The sequence below is a fragment of the Accipiter gentilis genome, chromosome Z, assembly GCF_929443795.1.
Source record: "Accipiter gentilis chromosome Z, bAccGen1.1, whole genome shotgun sequence".
Lineage (NCBI taxonomy): Eukaryota > Metazoa > Chordata > Aves > Accipitriformes > Accipitridae > Astur > Astur gentilis.
The window spans coordinates 652,438-675,525 of record NC_064919.1 but is presented as its reverse complement, the minus strand read 5'-3'; the positions used below and the strand labels follow the sequence as shown (position 1 = coordinate 675,525).

Here is a 23,088-nt window from a genome sequence, read left to right as displayed (position 1 = left end):
TTTTTTTTTTTTTTTTGTTGGGTTTTTTTTTTTTTGGAGAAAGTGCTCATTAGGTTCTTCGTTACGCCTCAAACTCTCCTGGAAGATTATTATTATTAATTATTATATTATTCATTATTATTATTCATGAGTTTGCACCCAAAAAAAAAGGGGCTGGGGGGGGACTCTCACCCCCTTATTGCCTTTGCGGTGAACCCCCCCCCTCTACCCCAGCTCCAGCCCCTGCCTGCTGCTCCTGGCTGTATATGGGTGCCTAGGGCAGCTCCCGGCCCCATATGGAGGCTCCCAGTCCCACAGGGAGGCTTTTGGTCCCATACAGATGCCCTCAGCCCCCTGTAGAAGCTTATGGTCCCATATGGAGGCTCTCAGTCCCCGGTGGTGGCTCCTGGCCCTATATAGATGCTCCTGTATCTACAGAGATGCTCCCAGCCCTATATGGATACCCTCAGTCCCATATGGAGGCTCTTGGCCCTGTATAGAATTTCCCAGTCCCATAGGGCTGCTTCTGTTCCTGCAGGGATGGTCCTGGCCCAGTATGGTGGCTTGTGGCCCTATAGCGATGCTCTTGACCCCATATGGATGCTCCCAGTCCCATACGGATGCCCTCAGTCCTTTCAGGCTGCTCCCAGTCCCATAGGGACATTCCAGCCAGCCCTAGGACGGGGGTGGGAGGGTGGCTGGTGTCCCCAAGGAGATTAGTGACCCGGGGAGGCGGGGGTGTCAGTGTCCCCAGGGGTCCCCGGGGGGGGGAGGCCCCCCCCTCGGCTCACAGCTCTTCTTTCTCAACTGCACCGGAGAATATCCGGGCAAAACGTCGGAGCTGCCGGGCAGCTGAGTGCGATTCCTCCTGCAGCCTCCGGTTGTTCTGCCGCAGGTTGGCCACCTCTGCCTGCAGCACCACCTTGTCCTGCTTCTCCTGGGGGGGGAAAAGGGGTTGTCCCGTGGTGGGGACACACACACAATGACACCCCACTGCTCAGCGTGCTCTGATGGGGAGGGGACGGGGACACACAGTCCCCCCCACCTCTCTGAGCCCCTTACCTTCTGCAGGTCGCTGTGGAGCTGTTTCAACATGGCTTCCAACTGGGAGACCTTCCCTGGCAGATCCAGGGGTGGGGGCTGGCTGCAGGGGACAGATGGACGCCGTTGGGGGGACCTGGGGACCCCGAGGTGTCCCCCCGCCCCCGACCCCACAACCAAGGACCCCAGGGTGGCCCCCACGCTCCTGCCCCATAACTGAGGGAGGGGGGACAGGAGACACCCAGGACCCTGGGATAGTGTGTCCCCCTGACCACTGCCACTCACCCACCAGCCCCATACCTGAGGGGGGGCCCCCCCCGTGGCGTCGGCTGCCTCTCAGGGGGCACAGGGGGGTCAGGGCTCAGCGCCGAGTCGGTGAGGGAGAAGAGGGAGACGGCTCTCTGCACTGTGAAGGCAGTTGCCGCCTCAGCATCCATCTTCCCGCCCCCCCCACCCCCCCGCAGATGGGGATGGAGGGAATCCTGTACCCCAAAATGGGGGGCACACATTGTGTAGGGAACACACACACAGAGGCTTTTTTTTTGGGGGGGGGGGGGGGGGGGGAGGGGGAGGGGCAGAGCCCTACCTTCATAGGCTTTGGCGGCATTCACCAGGCTGGACCACTCCAGCCCGGCTGCCGTATCTGGCAAAGGCATCATCCCAGGGTCAATCCGGCGAAGGGGGGGCTTGTCCCGTGTTTCGGCCAGGGACAGCTCAGAGGCGGAGATGGCGGCTGCAGTGACAAGAGGTGCCATCAGGACAAGTGACACCCCCACCCCCCAAAAAAAAATATCTGTATCCCATATCCCTTTTTGCTCACATTTCTTCTCGGGGAGGCTGCCGTTGGCAGTGGGGGGGTGTTGCCGGCGGCTAGGCAAGGTGCTGGAGGGATAGGCGCTGGTGAAGAGGACGTCAGTGTCCAAGGACGCCGCTGCTGTTGCACCAGTGGCATAACCGACGTCCCGCCGCCCGCCGCACAGGCTCTCATCCGACAGCGTCCGCTGGAGCCCTTTCTGCGGGGACTAAGCAGGGGCCAAAAGAAAGTGGGGTGACCCCCTGCCCACAACAAAAGGACACCCCCGCCCCATCCCCACCTTAACCCAGGACAAAGCCCGGCTCACCCCAGCTCTCTCCGGTTCCGGTGCGGCGCTGTCCATGATGATGAGTTTCTTGAGGTCATCCTCAATGGTGGATTTATAGCTCTTACGGGGGGAACGTAGATCCCGCAGTGACGCTCGCAGTCGCGGCTGCCCAAAAACGTTCTTAGTGTTGGCGTCCACCTGCCTGTCACACAGAGGGGGCTGAGACCGTGCCGGGACCCCCCCCCATCATCCCCCCCCAATAAGATCCTTTTTAGAGTGTCCAAGACCCACAGCCTTCACCATCCCCCCTCCCTGGCACTTACTTTTTGGGATCCTGCGCATCATCAGCACGTTTCCAGCCTGTGGCATGTTTGTTCCTGACCGTCTGCTTGGAGAAGAAGGATTTGGGAACCGAAGCAGAAAGCTGGGAGGTGTGGGGGGGCCGAGGGGTTTCGGCTGAGGGGGTTTTGTAGCCAGGGTAGCCCAGCCGTGGGTTTGAGCTGCTGGGGAAGACAAGCGAGGCTCACCATAGGGAAAAGGGGTGCAGGCATCGTGCCCCACACTGCCCTCCCCCCACCAAAGGTTGGGGGGGATGCAGTACCTTCCCAGTGGTTGGGGGGGGAGGGCTCTTACCTGGGCTGCTTGAAAGGATCAGGGCTGCTGCCAGGGGTCCCCGAGGCTCCAGGGGTCCCCACTTTATGCCGATAGCTTTTACCCTGGCTGCCGGTACTGACAGTTGGGGACGGTTCCCTCTTCTTGTCACCGGGATGGACACCATCATCCTGCAAACCGGTGTAGGATGCCGAGGGGGTTTTGGGGACCTTGTCCCTCTGTGATGCTGGGCGGGGGGGTTTGGGACCAGCCCCTCCACTGCCGCCGCCGGCAGGGCTGCAGGCGTAGAGTGTGGTATCGATGCCGCTGTCGCTGGAACCGCCTTTGGAGAGGGGATCCGGTTCGGTTTCGATGGGATCAGGAACATCGAACCAACGGTCATCGCTGTGGTTGCTGGAGGCATTGCTGGAGAGCGTGTTGCTGCTGGAGTGGCTTGAATACTGCGTGTCACCCTGCTGGGACAGCCACAGCAACCCGCCCCGCCCATCACCCTGGCGTCTGGGCTTTCCCCAAAAGGGGAAAAGGAGGGGGGGGGGGGGGCCCTCCCACAGATCACCCCATTGCTTCCAAAGTCTCCGTGAGGGACTCCAGAGCTTCTGAGCCCGAGGGATGGCTCACCTTGGAGTGCCGGTTGGGAGAATCCTTGCCCGTCGGTTCCTGCCTGCCGGATCGTTTGCTCCCGCTGCTTCCCGGCAACCTGGACTGTGCCGGCACATGCCACAACGGCTCTGCAACATCACCAGAGAGGCCACCCTTGACCCCAAAGGTCCATCGCGGGGGTAACACTGCGGCATCCCTTGGCTCTACCCGCTTTACCATACCTGGTTTGTGCCGTTCCATGGTGCTCTCATGGCTACTGAGCCCCCCGGATGAGGAGTCACCGCTGGAGGGGCCATCATGGCCGGTGTGTGGCTCGAAGGGCAATGGTGGCCGCTGCGAGGCAACATACCTGCAAAGGGAAAAGGGGGACGGGTTGAGCTCCCACCCCAAAATGCTGATGTTCCTCCCTGATTTGCACCCATGGGACCCCAGAGGGTCCCCGCAGTGGTCACCCACCTCTCTGGAGAGGGTTTATAGCGAGCATAGGCTGTCCCAGCACTGCCCGGTGCAGAGAAGCTGCCCGAAGGCTGCCGGTACGGCTGCGCCCTCTCCGTTCCCGCCGGCGAGGAGGAGGTGGGATGGGGGGTTTCGGGAAAGCTGACTGGTCTGGCTCCGCAGATACATGCAGGAAGAAGTGGGAAATAAGGAATTGTCCTTGCTCCTGCCCACGCTTCCAGAGCAGGCAAGACCAGCAGCTGCTGGCCAACAGCTGGAATTCAATTGGGGAGGATGCAGAGAAGCCGCTCTCTGCCAAAACCTCGAGCTGGGCCGTGTTTGGCCGCCGTCCTTGCCCCCATCCCGGTACCTCACCTCTTGCTGTGCAGGGGCTGCGGCTCCCGGTAGGGCACGGTGGGCTGCTTGGCCGACCGGCTGATCGCTTGACCATGGCCGAGGGCCAGCGGCTCAGCCCATTTACTAGCCAGAGCCGTGTTGTGTGAGGCCGGCCCACTCCATTGCCAGCCGGCATTGCTCCGGTATGGTGGGCGGTAGCCAGATGGCAAACTCTCAGTCTCTCCCTTCGGTTCCGTGTTGCTTATCTCCAAGGTCTCAGCCCAGCCCCTGTGAAACCGGTGGCAATCATGCCATAAGCACTGCCGGCTTCATGCCGTAAACACCAAAGCTGGCACCACTTTGTGTTTATGGCACATGAAGCTGGCCAGTGCCACCGAAACCAGTGCCTGGCAGGACTTTAGCCAGAACCATCCCATCCCAGGCAAAGCAACATCTTTCCAGGCTATTTAATTACAATTTAATGATTAATTAATCGTATCAGCAGTCTCGCCTTCCCGCCCGATGCGTGGACGTGGCCGACTTAGCCGCATACAGGAAAAGCAGGACACCCCAACCCAAAAATACCCCCACCCCTCAAAAACCTGCCGGCAAGGGGTCTGCCACCAGCTTTGCATGATGAAGGGTCTGAACCCCGTGACCGGGATGGGGCACTGTATTAAGTGACAGAAAGGGGATATTCTCCAAAGCCTGGAGACTTTGTCCATTGTTAATTGGTTTTAATTAGGCTTTGTGTGCCCACGCCAGGGACGGGAAGGTCCCTGTGGGTGACGTCTGCTCTGTGCCCCACCAATCCCTGGCTGCTCAGGGGGCTTTGCTCACAAAAGCTTTGGGAGAAAAGCTGGGCTTGCAGGGGCAGATGGCAATGGTGGCTTCTTTGTGTGTGTCCCCCCTCAAAGCCACCACCTACCTGCGAGGGGCTCCATCCTCGTGGGGTGGGATGATGACAACCTTAACCGTGACAGAGGTCCGCAAGAGGTCGATCATTTGGTCGTGGGTGAGGGTTACTACTGCCACCTTGCAAATCTCCACCAACCGGCTGCCCTGTCGCAAACCAGCTTGCCAGGCAAAGCCATAATCCTCCACCTCGGCCACTGTCCCATCATACTTCACGTGGAAGCCCAACTGGCCCAGCCCGTTCCTCCTCAAGGTCATGTCCACTGTCTCACAGCCATCTGTCATCACCTGGGGTCATGGGAAAGGACGGACAGACAGCAGAGAGGGGGCTCACACCCACCACATAGCTCCTCCAAAATCCGTTTGCTCGACAACCCTCAAATCCTCCCTGCCTCTCATCCTGCAGCCAGCCTCGGCCCCACCACAGCCCTTCCCTACCACCTCAGAGGGGAGTTTTCCCCCACTTTCCCAAAGCCCAGATCTCGTCTGCATTGGAAAACATCCCAAGTACGTCATCTGCATTTAAGTAGGACCTACACAAACTTGGGGAGGGGACGGAGGTCAAGGTTTTTTTGTTTCGGAGGCTCACCTTCAGCCTCTGCACAATCTCCTTGATGTCCTCGGGGCCACCCTCGGCCGCCCGGATGAAGATGTGATCTCCTCGGCCATAGAAGATCTTGACAGTGGAAGCGTCGGCAGTCCAGCCAATGACGTCCCCGCAGAAACAGTTGAAGACCACCTCCTTGGCGCTGAGGTCAAGCAAGACCACGAATTCATTGGAAATACCCAAGGCGCAAGCAATCTCCACTCCCCGGGCAAAATCCTGAGCGGAAACACGCCAGGCAATGGCCCCTGCACTGTGTTGCTCGGCCCCGGCTCGGGCCTTTGTCTTTTCCTTCTTCTTGGAAGCCAGTGAGATGAGGTTGAACTTCCCAGCGGAATCGATAGGAGTATTGGTGACACAGTTTTCAGCCAGATCCTTCAGGTATTCCTGCCGGGTTCGAGTAGCCATGGTGTGAAATTTGTCCGATTTGTGAGCAGCGTTCTCCGCGTTGATCACCTTGGCCAGCAAGAAATCTCGGAAGACGTCAGATTTGCGGAACGTGATGCCGTTGGGGATGGGGGGTCCGAAGGGTGGGACATCTTTGGACCTGGTGACGGCCACGCTTGGGGGATGGAAAGGAGAACTGGTTAGGGTCACTTGGCTTTGACAGAATTATAGAATTGCGGAATCACTTATGTTGGAAAGACCTTTAAGACCATCATCAAGTCGAAGCTTTAACCACACACTGCCAAGCCCACCATGAAATCATGTCCCCAAGCGCCACATCTACACATCTTTTAAATCCCTCCAGGGATGGTGACTCCACCACTTCCCTGGGCAGCCTGTTCCAGTGGTCAACAACCCTTTCCGTGAAGGAATCATTCCTAATATTCAATTTAAATCTCCCCCAGTGCAGTGCCCTCACAGGACTCATTCTGCAGACCCTTTACCGGCTCTGTTGCCCTTCTCTGGCTATGCTCCAGCACCTCAATCTCTCTTGGGGCCCAGAAGCCACCATGGCAGTTGAGGTGCCGAGCACAGGGGGACAATCCTTTCCCTAGTCCTGCTGGCCACGCTATTCCCGATACACGCCAGGATGCTGTTGGCCACCTGGCCGCACTGCCGGCCCATCTTCAGCCAATCCTTTTCCAGCCTGGGGTTCTTGTGACGCAAGCACAGGACCCGGCACTCAGCCTTGTTGAATTTCCTCAGCCCATCGATCTAGTCTGTCCGTATCCTTCTTTAGAGCCTTCCTGCCCCGTCCTCAAGCAGATCCAATGCTTCCTCCCAACTTGGCAAACCCAAGGTAGGCTCGATCCCCTCCTCCAGATCACTGATAATGATATTAACCAAACACTGAGCCACAGGGACTGGCCGTCAACGGGATTTGACTGCCTTCACCCCTATTCCGATGCTCCAGTTGTTTTAAAGAAGCCGGAAGCATGGGATAAATCTCCATACCAACCCTCACATGAGGCAAACAGCCCCTTGCTCCAGCTGTAGGCAGGCCCTGAATCCAGAGCCCCTTGGACACGGTTCGGCTGTGGCAGGGGGTGTATGGGGGCTCACCTATAACAGACGTTGTCGGTGCAGGGGTTGTGGGCTCGGACGATTATAAAGACATGCTGGAAGTGGGAACGGATATTTTGGGGGGTGAAAGGTAAAGCTCCAGGTTCTTGGAAGATGATGGTGACGATGTCGTTCCCTATGTGCCTCTTCCTCAGCAGCTAGAACAATAATACAAATGATGGTTGAGCCCCAGACGGACAGACAGTCCCCAAACCACCATGCCTGTGCATGATCTGGGGATGGAGAGCCCCAAATCTGCAGTGGTGGGGCAAAAACCAGTCTGGGAATGGGGTAGTTACCTGCTGCCGGTTGTTGGGGGTGTAGGGGAGCATAGTGGAGACGTGGAACATGATTTCGTAGTCCTGGTACGTGGTGTAGAGGGAGTGGGTGCCAGTGGAGTCGGCTGCAGGGGCGGGGGGGAGGCAGGTGGTCAGGTAGGTGGGGGTCCCTGTGTGTCCCACCCACCTCTTTTCACCATGAATGGGACCCCGTGTTACTCACTTTTGGTGTCCAGCTGGGCTGCGTACTTGCTGAAGGCTTTCAGGCAAACCTTCTCCCCAAGGAGGGAGAGGAACTCCTCGAAGGCGGGTCCTGCATCCTCATTGTTGTACATCTCCTCCTCCGAGCTTTGCCCGGCTTTGCAGTAGAGGATGCCCACCTTGTGCCTCCGGCAGAGCTGCAGGGAAGAGCTGGGGGGTCAGCCACGTTCCCCCCCTGCCCCCTCTAAGGAGCCGACAGGACCCCTGTTCTGTCCCTGTTGCCACTCACCCCTTGCTCATCCAGTTTGAGGAGCTGCTCGGTGACCTTGGGCGTGTTAATGGCGAGGCGCAAGCAGTGGATGTTGAGCTCCGGGATGACGTATTCCAGGGCATCCTTCAGTGGGAGTCCCCGGACCGTCCCGTGCTTGGTAGCAGTAGGGGTGGCATCCTCCAGGATGGAACCGCGCAGAGTGACCAGCTGGGAAAAAATAAGGGGGGTGGGGGAAAAAAGGACAGTGAAGCACCTCGAGTCCTGATGGGAAGTCCACTGGGCCAGGCATGGCCCCTGCAGGAACAGACCCATGGGCACGTCTTCCCATTCCCAAACTGGTTTTTGTGTCCCCCTGCCACGGCAATGTACCTCACTGGTCCGGAAGATGATCCTGTACTGGTACTGGGGGCCATGGTCCTTGTGGTCTTCCAGCTTCTCCCGTTTGATGCTGACAGCCACCGGGCCCAGCTTCTCGTCTACCCCGAAGTAGTTAGAGTGCTCTGGTGAGAAAAACAGGGATGGAAGATGCATGGCGGGGGCAGACACGCAGGAGCCAGAGGCAGGGGGACAGAGGAGTCATCACTGTGACCTTTCCTACCAGCCCAGCCCCGTAATGGCGAGGTGGGGATGGAGCTGGGTGTACCCCAGTGACATTCCAACCTCCCCTGCTTCTGAGGAAGGATTTTGAGGGGGCCTTTAAGAGCAGGTTGCACCCTCCAATCATTACAGGGGACGTAAAGGCCAGCATCAGTGTCCCCCAGGCTCTCGCAGCAATGAGGCGAAGCTGTGGACCCCCCAAAATACCCCCAGTGTGCACCCCCTCACCTTTGCCATGGAAATGATCCCGGTAATAGCGAGCACCAAGGTCCACGTGCTCGACGCTGTAGTGCTTGAGCCGATTGGGGTTCCTCTGCAGCTCCTTGGGGACCTCCAGCACTGAGATGCCAGCGTTGGTGGGGCGTACATCGAGGGCAGGCTCCGGGAAGCCCCCCTCAACCGTTGGGATCCCTGGGGAACCCACCGAGGCTTTGGAGAAGCTGACATTGCGCTCGCCGCTGCCGCCGATCTCGTTGCGGAAATGGGGGCAGCTGAGGAGAAGCTCGTTGCTGGTGTTATCCCCCACATCATGCTCCAAATTCTCTTTACAGTTAAGGTCCTCGGTGCTGGCGAATGCCGGATCCGATCCTCCCAACCCACTGGCACGAACAGTGGCGGCTGAAGCGGCTGAGGCGCCTGTGGTGGTGTTTCGCCGTTGGGCTACCACGGCGCGATTGATGGCCACGGCATTGAGGTCAAAGAGCATGCTCTGCACGTCGTAGTGGGCGAAACTCTTCTGGCACACCCAACCCTTGCCTGGGTCTGGTGCCCGCAGCTCCTCTGGCTCCTTCCCCGGCTCCCCCTCATTTCGGCCGCTCCGGAGCTTCTTGAAGATGGATTCTCCTCCAGCATCACCTTTGGGACACCTCCTGCGGGGTTTCTCCTTGGACTGCACCAACGGCTCGTCCCGGGGCCCATTCCTACCCTCCGTCTTGATCCCGGAATATGATCCTGAAGGAAAACCAGCTTCCCCAAGACGCTCGGGCGTCGTGGCTCGCCGATCCGGCTTCTTGGTCCGAAATTCATTGAGCATATCGAAGAAGCTTTGCTCCGAGATGCCCTGCACGTCAATAGAGGACGTGCTACCATACTCACGGAAAAGTCCAGTGGCTCCCCCCAGTTTGGTCCCCCGTGGCTCCACTGGCTCCTCCGGGTCACACTCGCTCAGCGTCACCTCGCTGCTGCTCCGGTGCCGCAGTGGTGCCAAGCCCCTTGCTGGGGAACAGGGCCACCCCTCCTGAAATTCCACGTCCTTGGATCGCCGCCGTGCCAGGCGGTGAAGGGCCTTAAAGCCTGAAACGCTGGTGAGGGGCTGCTGCCCGCTGGCAAAACCCCGGCAGCAAGCGGCATCCCGGCTGCCTGCTGCCTCCCGGCACGGGCTGGTGCCAGCAGGGGGGTCCTTGACAGCGTCTCTCTTGGGGGGCCAGTCAGCAATGCGGGCACGCACCCCCATTTTGGGCACGGCTGGTGTGGTGGTGGCCAGGCGAGGGGGTTCACCCCCCACTGCTGGCACACTGCCATTTTGCGCCCAAAATGCCGCTGGGCAACCCTCAGCATCGGTGCCGTCGTGCCGCGGGGGGCGGTGGGAGCTCATGGTCCGGTGCCAGAGCCGAGCTGAGTCAGGGGGACAGGGCCCTTCATTGCCGCTGCCATGCTGGAACGGCCTCCATCGCTGCCGTCCGGCTTCCAGCGAGCAAAACCCTGTGACGCTTGGCTTCACTGCACTGCTGCCACATGGTTCTCCTTGGCATCAGTGCTCACACTGGGTGCTGTCACATCTCCCGGGCCATCCTATAGTGAAGAGGGGGGAAGAGCAGAGGGTTAGTATAGCAAGCGTGAACACCATGGGATTATTTTGGTGGGAATCCTTCCAGGGATGGAGCAACCCCCACCTCTCTGGGCAACCTCACCACTCTTACCGTAACAGATTTCTTCCTTCCATCTAGTCCAAATCTCCTCTCTTTTAGCTTAAAACCATTCCCCCGTGCCCTATCGAAACAGGCCTTACTAGAAAGTCTGTCCCCATGAGTATTAAAGAGCCAAGAGGCGCCTTCTCCAGGCTGACCAAGCACAGCTCTCGGCCTTTCCTCATAGCAGAGGTGTCCCAGCCCTCCGACCATCTCCGTGGCCTCCCACTCCAACAGATCCACATCATTCTTGTCCTGAAGACCCCTGGACACAGCGCTGCAGGTGGGATCTCATCGGAAAAGAGGGGGAGCATTATCTCCCTCAACTTGTTGGCCACGCTTCTTCTGCTGCAGCCTAGGATCCGGTTGGCTTTTTGGGCTTTTCATCTACCAGTAACCTCAAGTCCTTCTCTGTTCTCCGTTCACATTCCTTTGTCCGCTGATCCAGTCACTCTCTTGTAGAAGGTCGGCTGAATGAGACTTGGCCTTGGTGAAGCCACGCTGGCTGTTTTGAATCACCTCCCTGTCCTCCCCGTGCCTTTGCAGAGCTTCGAGAAGGATCTTCTCATGATCTTCCCAGGCACAGAGGGGAGGCAGACAGGTCAGTAGTTCCACCCTTCTTAAAACCAGTGGAAAGTCCCTTTTCTCTGGTCTTCTGGGGACTTCACCTGACTGCCATGACCTTCCTGGAAGAGCAGTTTGGCAAGTCCCTCAGGACTCAGGGATGGACCTCAGTTGGTCCCACAGACTTAGTTGGAAGGGACCTACGCGATCATCTGGTCCAACCGCCTGACTGATTTGGGGCTGACCAAGAGTGGAGCATGTTGTTAAGGGCATTGCCCAATGCTCCGATTTATCCAGATCCCTCTACAAGGGCTTCTTGTCCCTTAAGAGAGTCAACAGCATCTCCCAGTTGGGTATCACCAGCAAACTTGCCTTCAACTCCTGCCTCCAAATGGTTGATCAGTAACTTGTATCCGTTGAGGTTCCTCAGGTGGTCTCGAATCTGACCTTCTCCTGCACAGGGAAGGATTTTGCTCCTTGAGCTCAATCCACTTGAGAGGTATGGGAAGAGCTTGCTGAAAGAGCTCCTGAGTCCCTTAGCCTTCTCGGTTGTCTCCAGTTTGCCAACCCTGCTTTGGTTTCTCCACCGGGATCTTGCGAAGCCAGAGCCCTGAGGCAGCTCGCTGCTGGCAGATTCGGGATGGACAGACGGACAGACAAGTCTTAATCTGTCTGCATTGGGCATTAACCTACACCGGCACGGTGGCCAAGCCTCCTCTCCTGTCCGGTGCTTACCTAATCCCCGCTAATTACACCGCAAGCCGGCTAAGATCACATCTGTTGGGAGGGGATGTTAAATCAATACCTGAAAGCCTTAATTAAATGCAGCCTAACGAGCGGGCAGCAGGTACAAAGGCAGATCTCCTCAGAGAAGCATCCCCAGCTGTCAATGCCAGGTCTCACCGGCAATAATTCCGCTACATCCCATGGGAAGGAGCTTGGGCAAAGCTGGGCGATGAGATCGGGGCTCCCGGTTGAGGCTTTTTGGGGTATAATGCCCAGTTTTGGGTCCCGGCGTCAACTTCCCCTTCACCGGCTCCTCCAAGGGTAAAGATATATTTGCAGAATACATACGCTTCCCTCTATTCCCCCCAAAAATCCAAAGAAAACTCTTTTTTCCAAAGAAAATTCCTCTTCCCACGGTGGCGCTGGTTACTGTAGGGACACAGTGTCCCAAAAACCCCCTTTTATTCATTGAATCTGGGGAGGAATGACCCAAAATAAGCTAAAAATACTCAAAAAAAAATAATCAGCTAAAGACTCTACCCTTTGCCAAGCAGGAGCAGGGTGGCAGGAGGAGGAAGAAGGTGATGATGATGCTTTTCCAGTTCCTCCTCAGGCCATCCTGATTTGGGAAAGGAGCCGGAAATGAAATCCCACTGTCCCATCCCAGATCTGGAGCCGCTGGGCAAAAATAACCAACAACCCCATCTTCAGAACAGATTTCTAAATCCCTGCATTATCTGGAAAACTCGAGGGTTTTGGATTAATCTGACAAACCATCAGCATTTCCCCCCAAACTGCAGCATCACCCACCGTTGTCACCCCTTCAGGCTGAAAATAGACATCGGCAATTAATAAATCCGCCTCTCCACCCCAAAAACGGCGCCTGACATTCCTCCAGTGGCAAGCCCCTCACCCGGGCTGCGAATCGGCGGGTGATTAATTAAATCCATCTGTATCCCGCTACGGAGCATCGCGCCTGGTAGGAGAGAGACCCTCTTCTTCCTTCTGCAAGCCTCCAAATTACCCAAATTTGGATTAAAATACAGTGGAGAGGTGAGGAATAACCAGATTTAGGGATTTAAACCAAAGCAGAGCCTAACCCAGGAGGGTTCCAAGACCACTCTGTGCCAATTCTCATGCCCCGACACTCCAAATCAGGTGGCTGCTCCACGGCTTTTATTCCTAGAAACACCACCCCCACCCCCCCCCCCCCCCCCATTTTAATCCCCCTCTTGAAATAATCTCATTTAATCTCTTGCCAACAGCCGCCAAGACGAAGAGGGAAGATGAAGATGAAGTGCTGGGGAACTCTTGGGAGGAGGTTTGTACCCATGAGGATACAGGATTCCCAGGATGCTCTTCCCAAAAAAGGGATGCAGGAGAATAAACCTGCAGCTGGGGACGATGGGTCCCCTCTTCCTGTGGTCGTTATGACCCCAACCAGGAAGATTTAGGGGGATTTTTTTTCCTTCCTCGGATGCTGCATGAGCCCTCTGAACCGGCTATGAAAAAATACATTGCCTCCCATTCTTTATGGCCCTTTAGGGCTTCAGAGCTACTTTTAGAGGAAAATAAAGAGTGGTTTAGTATCTCACAACGTTTTTAGCGGCGTCTATTCCCTGTTTATTCCTGTGGCAGCCCCGTGTTTTGGGGAGACTCCCAATCTCTCCGGGATCTCCCCCAGATCGACATTTCCAGCATCCGTTTATCCAATTTCTACGTCACCAGAGCACCGCAACTCAAATTAACGGTGTTGTTATCCACTGAGCTGGGCTCCTGCTCCAGCAGGAATCAATCCACGAGGGAATATTGTCCTATTTCTTAGCATAAAATATGGGAAGAGGCCCCCCCTCAACATCCTTCTTCCCCCTCCAAGCCTCTACAGGCTGAGGGAAAGCGGAACAAGCCTGAAAGATTAATTGCAGGGCGTTAATTTTTTATTTTAGCCATGCTGGGGAAACCTGATGGCACCGACATCGGTAGCATCGTGCCAGGTTTGCCAGCACCGGGCAGAGCCAGGTCCCTGAATCCTTCTAAGGGGTCCCAGCATGGGGATAAGCAATGGTTCAGGAGCTGCATCGTACCCCACAGACCTAATTTAGGGTAATAAATTGAGGAAAAGGCTTAACCCCCCCAGCTCAATCCCACTCTCTCAGCGGAACCCAAAATTTAGATTTTTGCACCCAATCCTCCTGCTCCAGAGCCAAAGCTGTAATTTGCACAAGCAAGACCCAGCCCTTCCCAGCTAACGAGGGGGGAGGGAAAGAGATTTTAATTATTAACCACAGGCTTTTGATAAATGAAGCGACAGTTTTTAACTCTTTCGTATCCAAAATGCCTTCGTGAGCCAGAGGAGAAAGTCTGACCCTGCCTATTTCCAATTAAAAATAAAGATTTAATGACCCGTGTGGTCCTTTCTGCCTCCTGGTTGACCCCAATGAGATCAAAATCACCCCAAAATTCACTGCTGGCTCCTTCTCCCCTCCTCGGCACAGGTTTGCTACCAATGGGGGATGCCGAGGCATACATCCTGCATCGCTTCCCAGGAAAAAAAAAAAATCATCCCGGGACTCTTTGGGGATGAAACAGCCCCAAAAAGATGCTTCAGGAGCAGAGGGGTTTAGCTGGGGAGGGGCTGGGGTCACCGTGGCTTTCCCAACGCTTGGCCCGAGCCAAACCTGGCTCCAGGTACGAGCCAAGACTAAAACCAACCGATGGCCAAGACGGAGAAGAAATTAGTAAAGCAATTAAGTGAAGAGGTTGGCAACTTTGTGCTTAATTAGGGGGTGGTTAAAGCCAAATCATCCCCATTACCGGGCAATGAGAATGCCATTAATTTTCTCAGCACAAAAAGGGGGGAAAAAGGGGATAAAACCTGAGCTGGGACCTCATCGGCAAGCCGATCCATCTCCCTATCCTTTATCTGATGGAGACAGCTTAATTAACGCTAATCAAACGAAAGGCTTTTTCAGCACAGCCATAAATACGGACAAATTCCTACTTGCCTGGGCTCCGAGGGACGTGCCAATGTGGAGATCTCGGCTATCTCACTTCAGGATGGCAGTGCCTGAGGATGGGGTTGGCCAAAACACCGGGATATTTCAATAAATTATTGTCCAGAGTGAAAGAGCTCGTTAAGACACAGCCCCGCCCCATGAAATCCCCCCAGATTTGGCCCCTTCGCTGGGTTAAATCTATTTTTTTATGCTACGTCTCACTGTAAAAACACGTCGGACGAGCTGTAATCCTCGCCCGGAGGGGACGACGGTTTCTGGCTGGCTCAGCGTCCGACTGTTGGAACAGCCGTGATGAAGAGGAGGGGCGCAAAGCTCCTTACCAGGGTGGAGGTTGGGAAGAGGGGTCTCCTACGGCGCTCCTGGCGTCCCTTGGGTCCAAGTTTGACGAGGAACTCTGGATTAAAAAGAAAAATAAAGAAATGGTTTAAAGTTTCACCTAGGGAAGGGGTGGGCTCACGCCGGTGCGATTGACCCGCACAACTTCCCGAAGCACGGAACACTGTTAAAAAATGGGGTCACACCTCAAGGGCCTCAACCGCCGCCCTGTTCTTGGGATTTCCAAGGGATTTGGGATTTCTGCTCCTCAAAAAAGCTCCAGGGAGCTCAAAAACCAGAAGGAAGAGGAATGAAGGGGCAATGCGGAAGCTGGGGAAGGGTTAGGGAGACAAGAATGGTGATCGTGTTGCTGCGAGAGGTTTTAAATGTGAATACAAGCTGCTAAAAAAGCCCAAACCTGATAAATAAACCCCAAAACCAACCCTCAAAAGCAAACGCAGATAAAAGCAGCAGGCAAAGTGAGCTGAGCGGAGCTGCTCGCCCAAGCAGCAAGCACCAACCTGCAGAAGCCAGGCGGGGAAGTGGAGCCAAATCCATGCCGAGCTTGTGCCCCCCCCCCCCTCCAAAAAACAAAAGCCCATCCTGCCGCCCAAAAAAGCCAAGCAGCATTGGAACCTGTGAGTGGGAAGTAATGGCAGCCTTGTTACTGGCCAAAAATTAAGGCAAAGTGGGCTTTTCAGTGATGAAATTAATGGGGGGGGGGGGGGGTGGGGGAGGGGGTAGGTGAAGGCAGGTCGTCGCCCCGGGACCCCCCCCCTCCTCGACTCCTAAATAAACTGAAAAGGCCCCTCACGCAGTGGCAAGGATGCAGGTCTCAAGAGAAGCCCGTCAGCGTATCCTCATTAGCAGCGCCTCGTTAGCAAACAGCCCCGACTCGGCCTCGCAAATAGGTCAGGACGAGGCAAGTTTGACGACGGGGATTTAATTAAAAAGAAAATAAAAATACGCCTTTGATAACCTGCGGGAAGGTTTCGCAGCAGCATTTTGGTGAGGTGGAGGGGCAGGGGGTGTGTGAAAATTAGGAACAGGTACCGGGACTGCAGCACTGAAAGCACGGCCTGGAAATTTGGGGTGCCCCAACCCCCACCCCCCTCAATGCTGCCCCAAGCTCATTTGCATAATATCCCGATCGTTTCCCTGCGTTTAATTGCTGCCCCGACCTTGGCAGGAGGAGGCTTCGCAACGCTCGGGGAGGGGTTTTATTTTTTATTATTATTATTTCCCCAACGGAGCTGGGCAAAGCTGAAGCTCCTGCCAACGTGGCACCTGTGCAGGTTTGCCCCCCCTTCCCATGCCAAAATCTTGCCAAATTAACCCATTTTTTCACTATATGAGGAAAAATAAATCCCACCTTTCGGGATCTGTACAGTTCCGCCCCCCCCAGCTCAAACAAATCCTATTTATACCAGGGACAAAGGGAATAATCCTGTGGCAGTTTCGCTTCAGCATGCTTGGGTTGGGGGGGTGTGGTGTGAGTTCAGAGAAACCCTGGCTGGTTTTTGGGGGAGCTCTGGGTTTTTTGAAGGGGTTTCTGGTTATTCCCTGCCCTGATTTAAAGAAAATAATTCCAGCGGAATATCTTTTCCGAGGGGAATTTGGAAGCCAGAACTAAGTTTAAACTTAATAAAAATAAAGACTTGAATTTATAATTATCTATTAACATCCACCAAGTCCCAGTAGAAAACACCGTGGGCCCCCCCTCAAAAAAAATACAACTACAGGGCCCCCCCTGCTCGCTGCCAGCAGCATTTCGCAGCCAAATCAGACCTGTGGTATACCCAAACCCCCGCGGTTTAACCTCAAAAAGAGGCGTGCTGCCTTCGCTCAGCACTCTCCAAGTTCCCCATGCTGATTTGCTCCCTGAGGAGGCAGCTCTGGAAAACACAGGGGTGGCCTGGGGGGCTGTCTTTAAGGCCCCCCGTCTCCAGCTTCTCTCCTAGCTTTCAGAGCGCTGTTGCACCCCAAAAACTTCGTTTGACCCACCCCCCCCCCAGTTTGCAGGGGCGGGGGGGGGGGTTAAAGGAGCTACCTGCCGAGTGTGAGGATGATGCAGCCCCTTTTATTACGAGCTCCCCGTCGAGAACTGAGGGAGAAAAAGAATAATATCAATAAACAAGAAGGAAGTCGGGGAACAGCCTAACAAAGGCGGGGGGGTTTGTTAAAGCCTTTGCACCATGGGGTTGTGTGTGGGGGTGTGTGTGTGTGTGTGTCCCCTTCCCCGCTGACATCAGCTGCTGGGTGGCTTTTGGTTTTTATTTAAAATTAGTTAAATAAGAAAAGAAAAACTCAACACAAACCCCCAGGTGATGAAAGGCTGATTGAAACCCCCCCCTCTGCCTCCAGCCTCAATGAGGTCAGGTTGTGGGTGCCCCATCTGCCCCATTAACTGCTCCCCAAGAGTCACGGATTTCACTGCTGGGGCACGGGGTGACCCCCTTCACAGCAGTGCCCCCCCCCCAACAGCTCTTCCCCCATTGTAGGGGGAGCTCCACTGCAGGGCACAGAAGCTGCGCCCCACCCCCCAGAGGGGCTGGTGGCAGGAGGGGGGGAGCAGCCCCTTCCCCAGCTTTTCCCCTCAGCCCCCCCCAAACAGCAAAGCCGCGTCTTTGCTCCCCCTGCAAGGAGCGACAGGCCTCGATAGGGACACCAAGTGCACCAGCCCCGCCGCCCCCCCAAACACGTTCCCCCCAAGCCCCTCCACGAAACCTCAGGCCTCTCCCACCCCCCCTCCCGAAGCCCCAAGCCCCCCCCCCCGCCCTCCACGAAGCCCCAGGCCTCTCCAGCCCCCCAGACGCACCCCTCAGGGCCTCCCCCCCTACCCTCCTCCCTCACGGGGGCCGCTGGGAGTTGTAGTTCCCCCACAACACCACCACCCCGCTCCCTCCAGGCCCCAGGCGGTACCCGAGGACTACAACTCCCGGTAACGCCGGCCACCACCCAGCGTGGAGAAGGAAGCGGGGAACCGGAGGCTGTCGGGGACCCCTCCCCGCTCGCCCGCCAGGCCCAAAAGCCAGGCCCAAAAGGCCCGGGCCCTCCCTGACAGAAACGCGGTAGCGGCAGCTCCCCGTTCCCCGTCCGTCTCCCCCGAGCCTCCGGGGGAGACTGAGGCGGCGCGTGGAGGAAGCGGGGGGAAGGGGGGGGGGGGGTCTCTCACCCGGCGGCGCGAGGGCACGGGCCAATCGGGGGGGCGGGCGAGCGGCGCGAGGGCAGCCTGCGGCCGGCGCGCGCGCGCGGCGACTAAGGGAGGGGAGGGGAAGCGCACGCCGCCGGGGAGGGAGGGAGGCGGAGTCTTGAGGGAGGGGCGGGGCTTCGGGAGAAGGGGAGGGTGGCCGTCCTCCGCGCCGCCAGAGGGCGCTGCGGGTCGGCTGGGGTTCTTAAAGAAACAGGAGCCTCGTTTGTAGTTGGGGGGGGTGGGGGGGTGGGACCCCCAAACTAGGGATACGCCCCGCACAGCCCCTCCACCCCCGGCGGGACCTCTTATTTACATACAGCTCCTTCAGGGACCAATCAGAAAGGTATGGAACGCGGAGCGCAGCCAATCAGGAGCCAGCGTTCCGCCCCCCCACCCGTCTCGCTCGCTCGGTCTAAGCCACGCCCAGGGGGTTCTTCGGGGCGGGGCCGGCGGAGACGCGCCAATCGGAGGGGCGGCTGGGAAACTTTATTTTACGTACGGGAAGGAAGGGGTAAGATCCCCCCCGCGGCGGGGGAGGCCCCGCCCACGCCTGGCGTCTGATTGGCCGCGGCGCTGGAGGTTCATTTGCATACAGGGCGCGGACGGGAGCGGTTCCCGCGGGAAGGGGCGGGCGGCGGGTGCGACGAGTACGGGGTGGGGGGGGGCTCGGCCCCATAGGACCCCCCCAGCAATGCTCCCAAACCAACCGAGATCCCGGGATGGCCCCTCCCCGAGCATCACTCCAAAACACAGCAAGATGCCCCCCCCCCCAATTAAGCCTAACGATGCCGCGGACAGACGGAACACCCCCCCCCCCCCCATTACTTAGGGGAGCACCCTAATTAATTCAGCTCAGCTAACAGAAAAAGGCCGGATCCGGGCTGGGAAAAAACCCTGGATTTAATCTCCCTGGGGATGCGCGGGGGGGAGTTAGGGGGTATTTCTGGGATCCACCACCCACCCCGATCGATCCCGAGGGATCCCCCTAATCCTTGGAATAATCCCGGGAGACGTAGACGCTTTTCCCGTCGTAGCAGGAGGTGTGGAGGCAGCGCAGGAGGAAATGGCCGAGGTCGTGCGTGGAAATAACCCGGGAGCCTCCGGATGCGCCCACCGTTACCGTGTAATCCCCTGTCAGCGGCTGGTCGTCTGCCGGATAACGGGAGACACGGATAATGGGGGAGGCCGGGATAACGAGGGAGACCGGGATAATGGGGAGATACGGATAGTGGGGGAGAGTGGGATAATGGTGATAGTGGGATAATGGGGAGACTGGGATAATGGATAGCAGGATAACAGGGAGACTGGAATAATGGGGATAATGGGAAAGCAGGGGAGAGCAGGGTAATGGGGGAGACTGGGGTAACAAGGGAGACTGGGATAACCGGACAACAGGGGGACTGGGATAGTGGGGAGACTGGGATAATGGGATAGACCAGCATAATCAGGGATAGCAGGATAATGGGGGCACTGGGATAATGGGGGTAGTGAGATAATGGGGGAGACTGGGATAACGAGGGAGACTGGGATAATGGGGAGGCCAGGATAATGGGGGATAACAGGACAACAGGAAGACTGGGATAATGGGGGATACTGGGCGATAGCAGGATAATGGGGGAACTGGGATAATGGGGGATAGGGGGATAACAGGGAGACTGGGATAACGGCAAAGAGTGTAATAATGGGGAGACTGGGATAATGGGGGAGAGTGGGATAATGGGGGAGAGTGGGATGAAGTAGAATATGAGGGATAAAGTGGGATACAGGGATAAAACGGGATGAAGAGATAATGGAATAGGGGAATAAATAGGGTATGGGCATAAGATGGGATATGGCAATAAGATGGTATTTGGGGATAAAATGGGACGGGGGATAATGTGGGATACAGGGATAATATGGGATATGGGGATAAAATGGGATGGAGGATAGAACGGGATATGGGGATAAAATGGGATAGGGGGTAGAAAGGGATATGGGGATAAAATGGGATAGGGGATAAAGTGGGATACAGGGATAAAATGGGATGGGGGATAAAATGGGATATGGGGATAATGTTGGAGATGGGAATGAAATGGGATATGGAGGGAAAATGGGATATGGGGGATATAATGGGATACAGGGATAAGCTGGGATACTGGGATAAAATGGGACAGGAGGTTAAAATGGGATAAAACCTGCCCCCCCCCCAATTTTTGGGGTGCATTCCCCTCCCCCATACCAGCGATGTGGGGGGGCATGACGTAGACGCAGTCGAGCCCTGAATCCTGGAGGATACGGTGCATGCGGATGTGGTCCTCCGTCACCGGCACCAGCCGGGGGGGCACCTTCTGCAGGTCCCACAGCAGGAAAGCTGCGAGGGGGGAAAGTGGGGGGTCAGAGTAGGGGACCCCCATATTTTTTTGGGGACAACGATGATGACATTGGGGACACCCACCTGAGAGGCAGGCGACCACCTTGCGGACGCCGTGGGTCTTCATGGCCGTCACGATGTTCTTGGTGCCTTCGGACATCACCGTGGTGGGGCCTGGGCGGTGGCGGGGGGGGGGGGGGGGCAAGGAGGGATTAGGGGGCAGCCCCCCAAAACTTTGGGGGTGATGGGGGGATATGGGGCAGCCCAACATGTTTGGGGGTGATGGGGGGGTTCAGGTGCCTGATTGTGGGGCCATGGGGTCCCAGGGCAACAGGGTCCCCCCAAAACCAGAGGGCCATGGGGTGCAGGGACCCCTGCAACATTGGAGGTCCCTGGACAATGGGGTCACCGCAAAATCTATGGGGTTTCAGGGTGGGTGGTGGGTTGGGGAGGGTCCCTGATGTCACCATACTCAGGTCATTCCTGGTCCCCAGGAGGATGATGACGGCGTCCTGTCCCCTGACGGCCTCAGACACTGCCGCGGGGTCCCGTGCATCCCCCACAACCACGCGTGCCGGTTGATGCTGGGCCGGCAGCCGGGCCTGATCCCGTACCAGCACTGTCACCGTGTACCCTGGGGGGGACACACAGCACCCAGGGATGGGTGGGGGTTCCCCAAACCTTTGGCCCAGAGGCCAGATCGGGCCCTGTTGCCATCACGTGATGATGAGTCAGCAATTTGGGCAGGGGGTGACTCAGCATTCCTTCTGCCTGCCCCATAGGGGCTCTATGGGGCACACAGGGGCTCTGCCTGACCCATAGGGGCTCTGCCTGACCCATATAGACTCTATATGGCTCATACAGGCTCTGCCTGGCCCCACACCTGCCCCATAGGGGCTCTGTATAGCCCACACAGGCTCTGTCTGCCCCATAGCGGCTCTGCCTGATCTGTATAGGCTCTATACAGCTCATATAGGCTCTGCTGGCCTCACATCTGCCCCATAGCGGCTCTGCCTAACCCATATAGGCTCTATACGGCTCATAGAGGCTCTGCCTGTCCCCACACCTGCCCCATATAGGCTCTATATGGCACATACAGGCTCTGCCTTTCCCGAAGGGGCCATGTGTGCTCCATAGGGGCTCTCCTTCCTCCATATGGATGCTATCAGCCCCATACAGGCTCTATCGGCCCCATAGGGGCTCTATCAGCCCCAAACAGACCGCATCTGCCCCAGATAAACTTTATCTACCCCAGGCAGGCTGCCTTGGCCCCATGTAGGTTCTATATGGCCCCAATGGGCTGGGTCTGCCCACATATAGCCTCTATATAGCCTGGACAGGCTGGGTCTGCCCCACAGAGGCTCTATAAGGCCCAGCCATGCCCCCAGCATCCCTCAGCTCCTACCCAGCCCTCACGACCCCCCCCCCTTCCCCAGTTCCCACACCCCCCTGGGTGCCACCGAACTCCTGGTCCCCATCCATCCCCCAATGCCCCCCCCATAACCCCAGTGATCCCCATAACCCCAATACCCGCCATAACCCCAATGACCCCCCCAACCCCAATACCCCCCCATAACCCCAATGCCCCCCTGTAACCCCAGTGACCCCCATAACCCCAGTGACGTCCCCCAACCCCAACCCCCCCCCCAAACCCCCTCCCACCACCTTCCTCATCCCCAACCCGGGGGTGCCTTCCCCACCTCAGCCTTTTGGGGCTGCAGTGGAGGGGGTCTCCCCAATGTCCCGTGTCCGCCCAAATGTCGCACCCCCCCCCCCCCATTTACCCTCCTCTAGGGCTTGGGCCAGAGTGGCCAGCCCGGTCCTGCCGGTGGCCCCGAAGATGACGATGTTCTTCCCGGTGGCCATCACCGGGACACACACACACACCGCGGGGGGGACACACGCACAGGGACACCGAGAGCTGCTCGGTGCCACCACCCGCTACCGGGGTTTGGCTCCGCCCCCGGGGCCCCGGTTACGCCCCCCCCCTCCCCCCAATGCCCCGGGGGCCGGGCCAGTGAACGGGGGTGGAAGGTCCGTACTCCCCCCGTCTATACGGGCCCGGTCCATACGGTCCCGATTCGTGCCCTCCCCGGTCCACACAGTCCCGGGTCCGTGTCCCCTTCCCCGGTCTATACGGTCCCGATTCGTGGCCCCCTCCCCCTTCAGTCTATACGGTCCCCGTCCGCACGGTGCCGGTCCGTGCCCCCCCCGCCCCGGTGCATACGGTCCCGGTTCATACACCCCAGCCGGTGCCCCCCCGGTCCATACGGTCCCGATCCGTGTCCCCCCCCGCCTCCCGCCCGTCTATACGGTCCCAGTCCATACGGTCTCGATCCATGCCCCTCCCCGGTCCATACGGTCCCCGTACGGGTCCCCCCTCCCTTCAGTCTATACGGTCCCAGTCCATACGGTCTCCATCCATGCTCCCCCCCAGGCTTACACGGTCCCGATCCTTGTCCCCCCAGGTCCATACGGTCCCAATTCGTGTCCCCCCCACCAGGTCCATACGGTCCCGATCCGTACCCCCCACCGCCCCCACTCCGTTTTTCCGGG

The 23,088-nt window shown here is 57.6% G+C and overlaps 2 protein-coding genes across 3 annotated transcripts; both read right to left on the bottom strand.

The window, feature by feature from the left end:
• Positions 1–52: 52 nt before the first annotated feature.
• Positions 53–18,252, bottom strand: SIPA1L3 (signal induced proliferation associated 1 like 3). 2 transcript variants are annotated; one of them, XM_049796564.1, is made up of 23 exons: positions 18,165–18,252; positions 17,040–17,093; positions 14,995–15,068; positions 8,689–10,251; positions 8,233–8,363; positions 7,882–8,070; positions 7,615–7,789; positions 7,413–7,516; positions 7,114–7,271; positions 5,590–6,166; positions 5,014–5,288; positions 4,125–4,373; positions 3,771–3,920; positions 3,536–3,663; positions 3,333–3,442; positions 2,736–3,169; positions 2,426–2,605; positions 2,142–2,304; positions 1,841–2,042; positions 1,607–1,753; positions 1,321–1,426; positions 1,042–1,123; positions 53–916 (listed from the first exon to the last, which is right to left on the bottom strand). In XM_049796564.1, exons 4-23 carry the CDS (start codon positions 10,052–10,054, stop codon positions 767–769), a joined length of 5,076 nt encoding a protein of 1,691 aa, XP_049652521.1. In that variant the 5' UTR covers positions 10,055–10,251; positions 14,995–15,068; positions 17,040–17,093; positions 18,165–18,252; the 3' UTR covers positions 53–766. The 2 variants fall into 2 exon arrangements, with proteins under 2 accessions (XP_049652521.1, XP_049652522.1); XM_049796565.1 differs by having other exon boundaries at positions 2,736–3,166.
• Positions 18,253–19,052: 800 nt separating this feature from the next.
• Positions 19,053–22,514, bottom strand: BLVRB (biliverdin reductase B). Its single transcript, XM_049796615.1, has 5 exons — positions 22,317–22,514; positions 21,005–21,166; positions 20,617–20,706; positions 20,401–20,532; positions 19,053–19,331 (listed from the first exon to the last, which is right to left on the bottom strand). The coding sequence occupies exons 1-5, from the start codon at positions 22,396–22,398 to the stop codon at positions 19,168–19,170; spliced, it is 630 nt and encodes a 209-aa protein (XP_049652572.1). The 5' UTR covers positions 22,399–22,514; the 3' UTR covers positions 19,053–19,167.
• Between the last annotated feature and the right edge of the window lie 574 nt (positions 22,515–23,088).

Excerpts from the sequence above, each read along its gene's own strand:
- SIPA1L3 (XM_049796564.1), bottom strand. The coding sequence starts at position 10,054 with ATGAGCTCCCACCGCCCCCCGCGGCACGACGGCACCGATGCTGAGGGT. Across the intron at positions 8,364-8,688 it reads GGATCATTTCCATGGCAAAG|AGCACTCTAACTACTTCGGG; the intron begins GTGAGGGGGTGC and ends TTTTCTCACCAG. Across the intron at positions 4,374-5,013 it reads GAGGATGGAGCCCCTCGCAG|GGGCTGGGCTGAGACCTTGG; the intron begins GTAGGTGGTGGC and ends CCGGTTTCACAG.
- BLVRB (XM_049796615.1), bottom strand. The coding sequence starts at position 22,398 with ATGGCCACCGGGAAGAACATCGTCATCTTCGGGGCCACCGGCAGGACC. Across the intron at positions 21,167-22,316 it reads GGCCCAAGCCCTAGAGGAGG|GGTACACGGTGACAGTGCTG; the intron begins GTAAATGGGGGG and ends TGTCCCCCCCAG. Across the intron at positions 19,332-20,400 it reads CATGCCCCCCCACATCGCTG|ACGACCAGCCGCTGACAGGG; the intron begins GTATGGGGGAGG and ends GTTATCCGGCAG.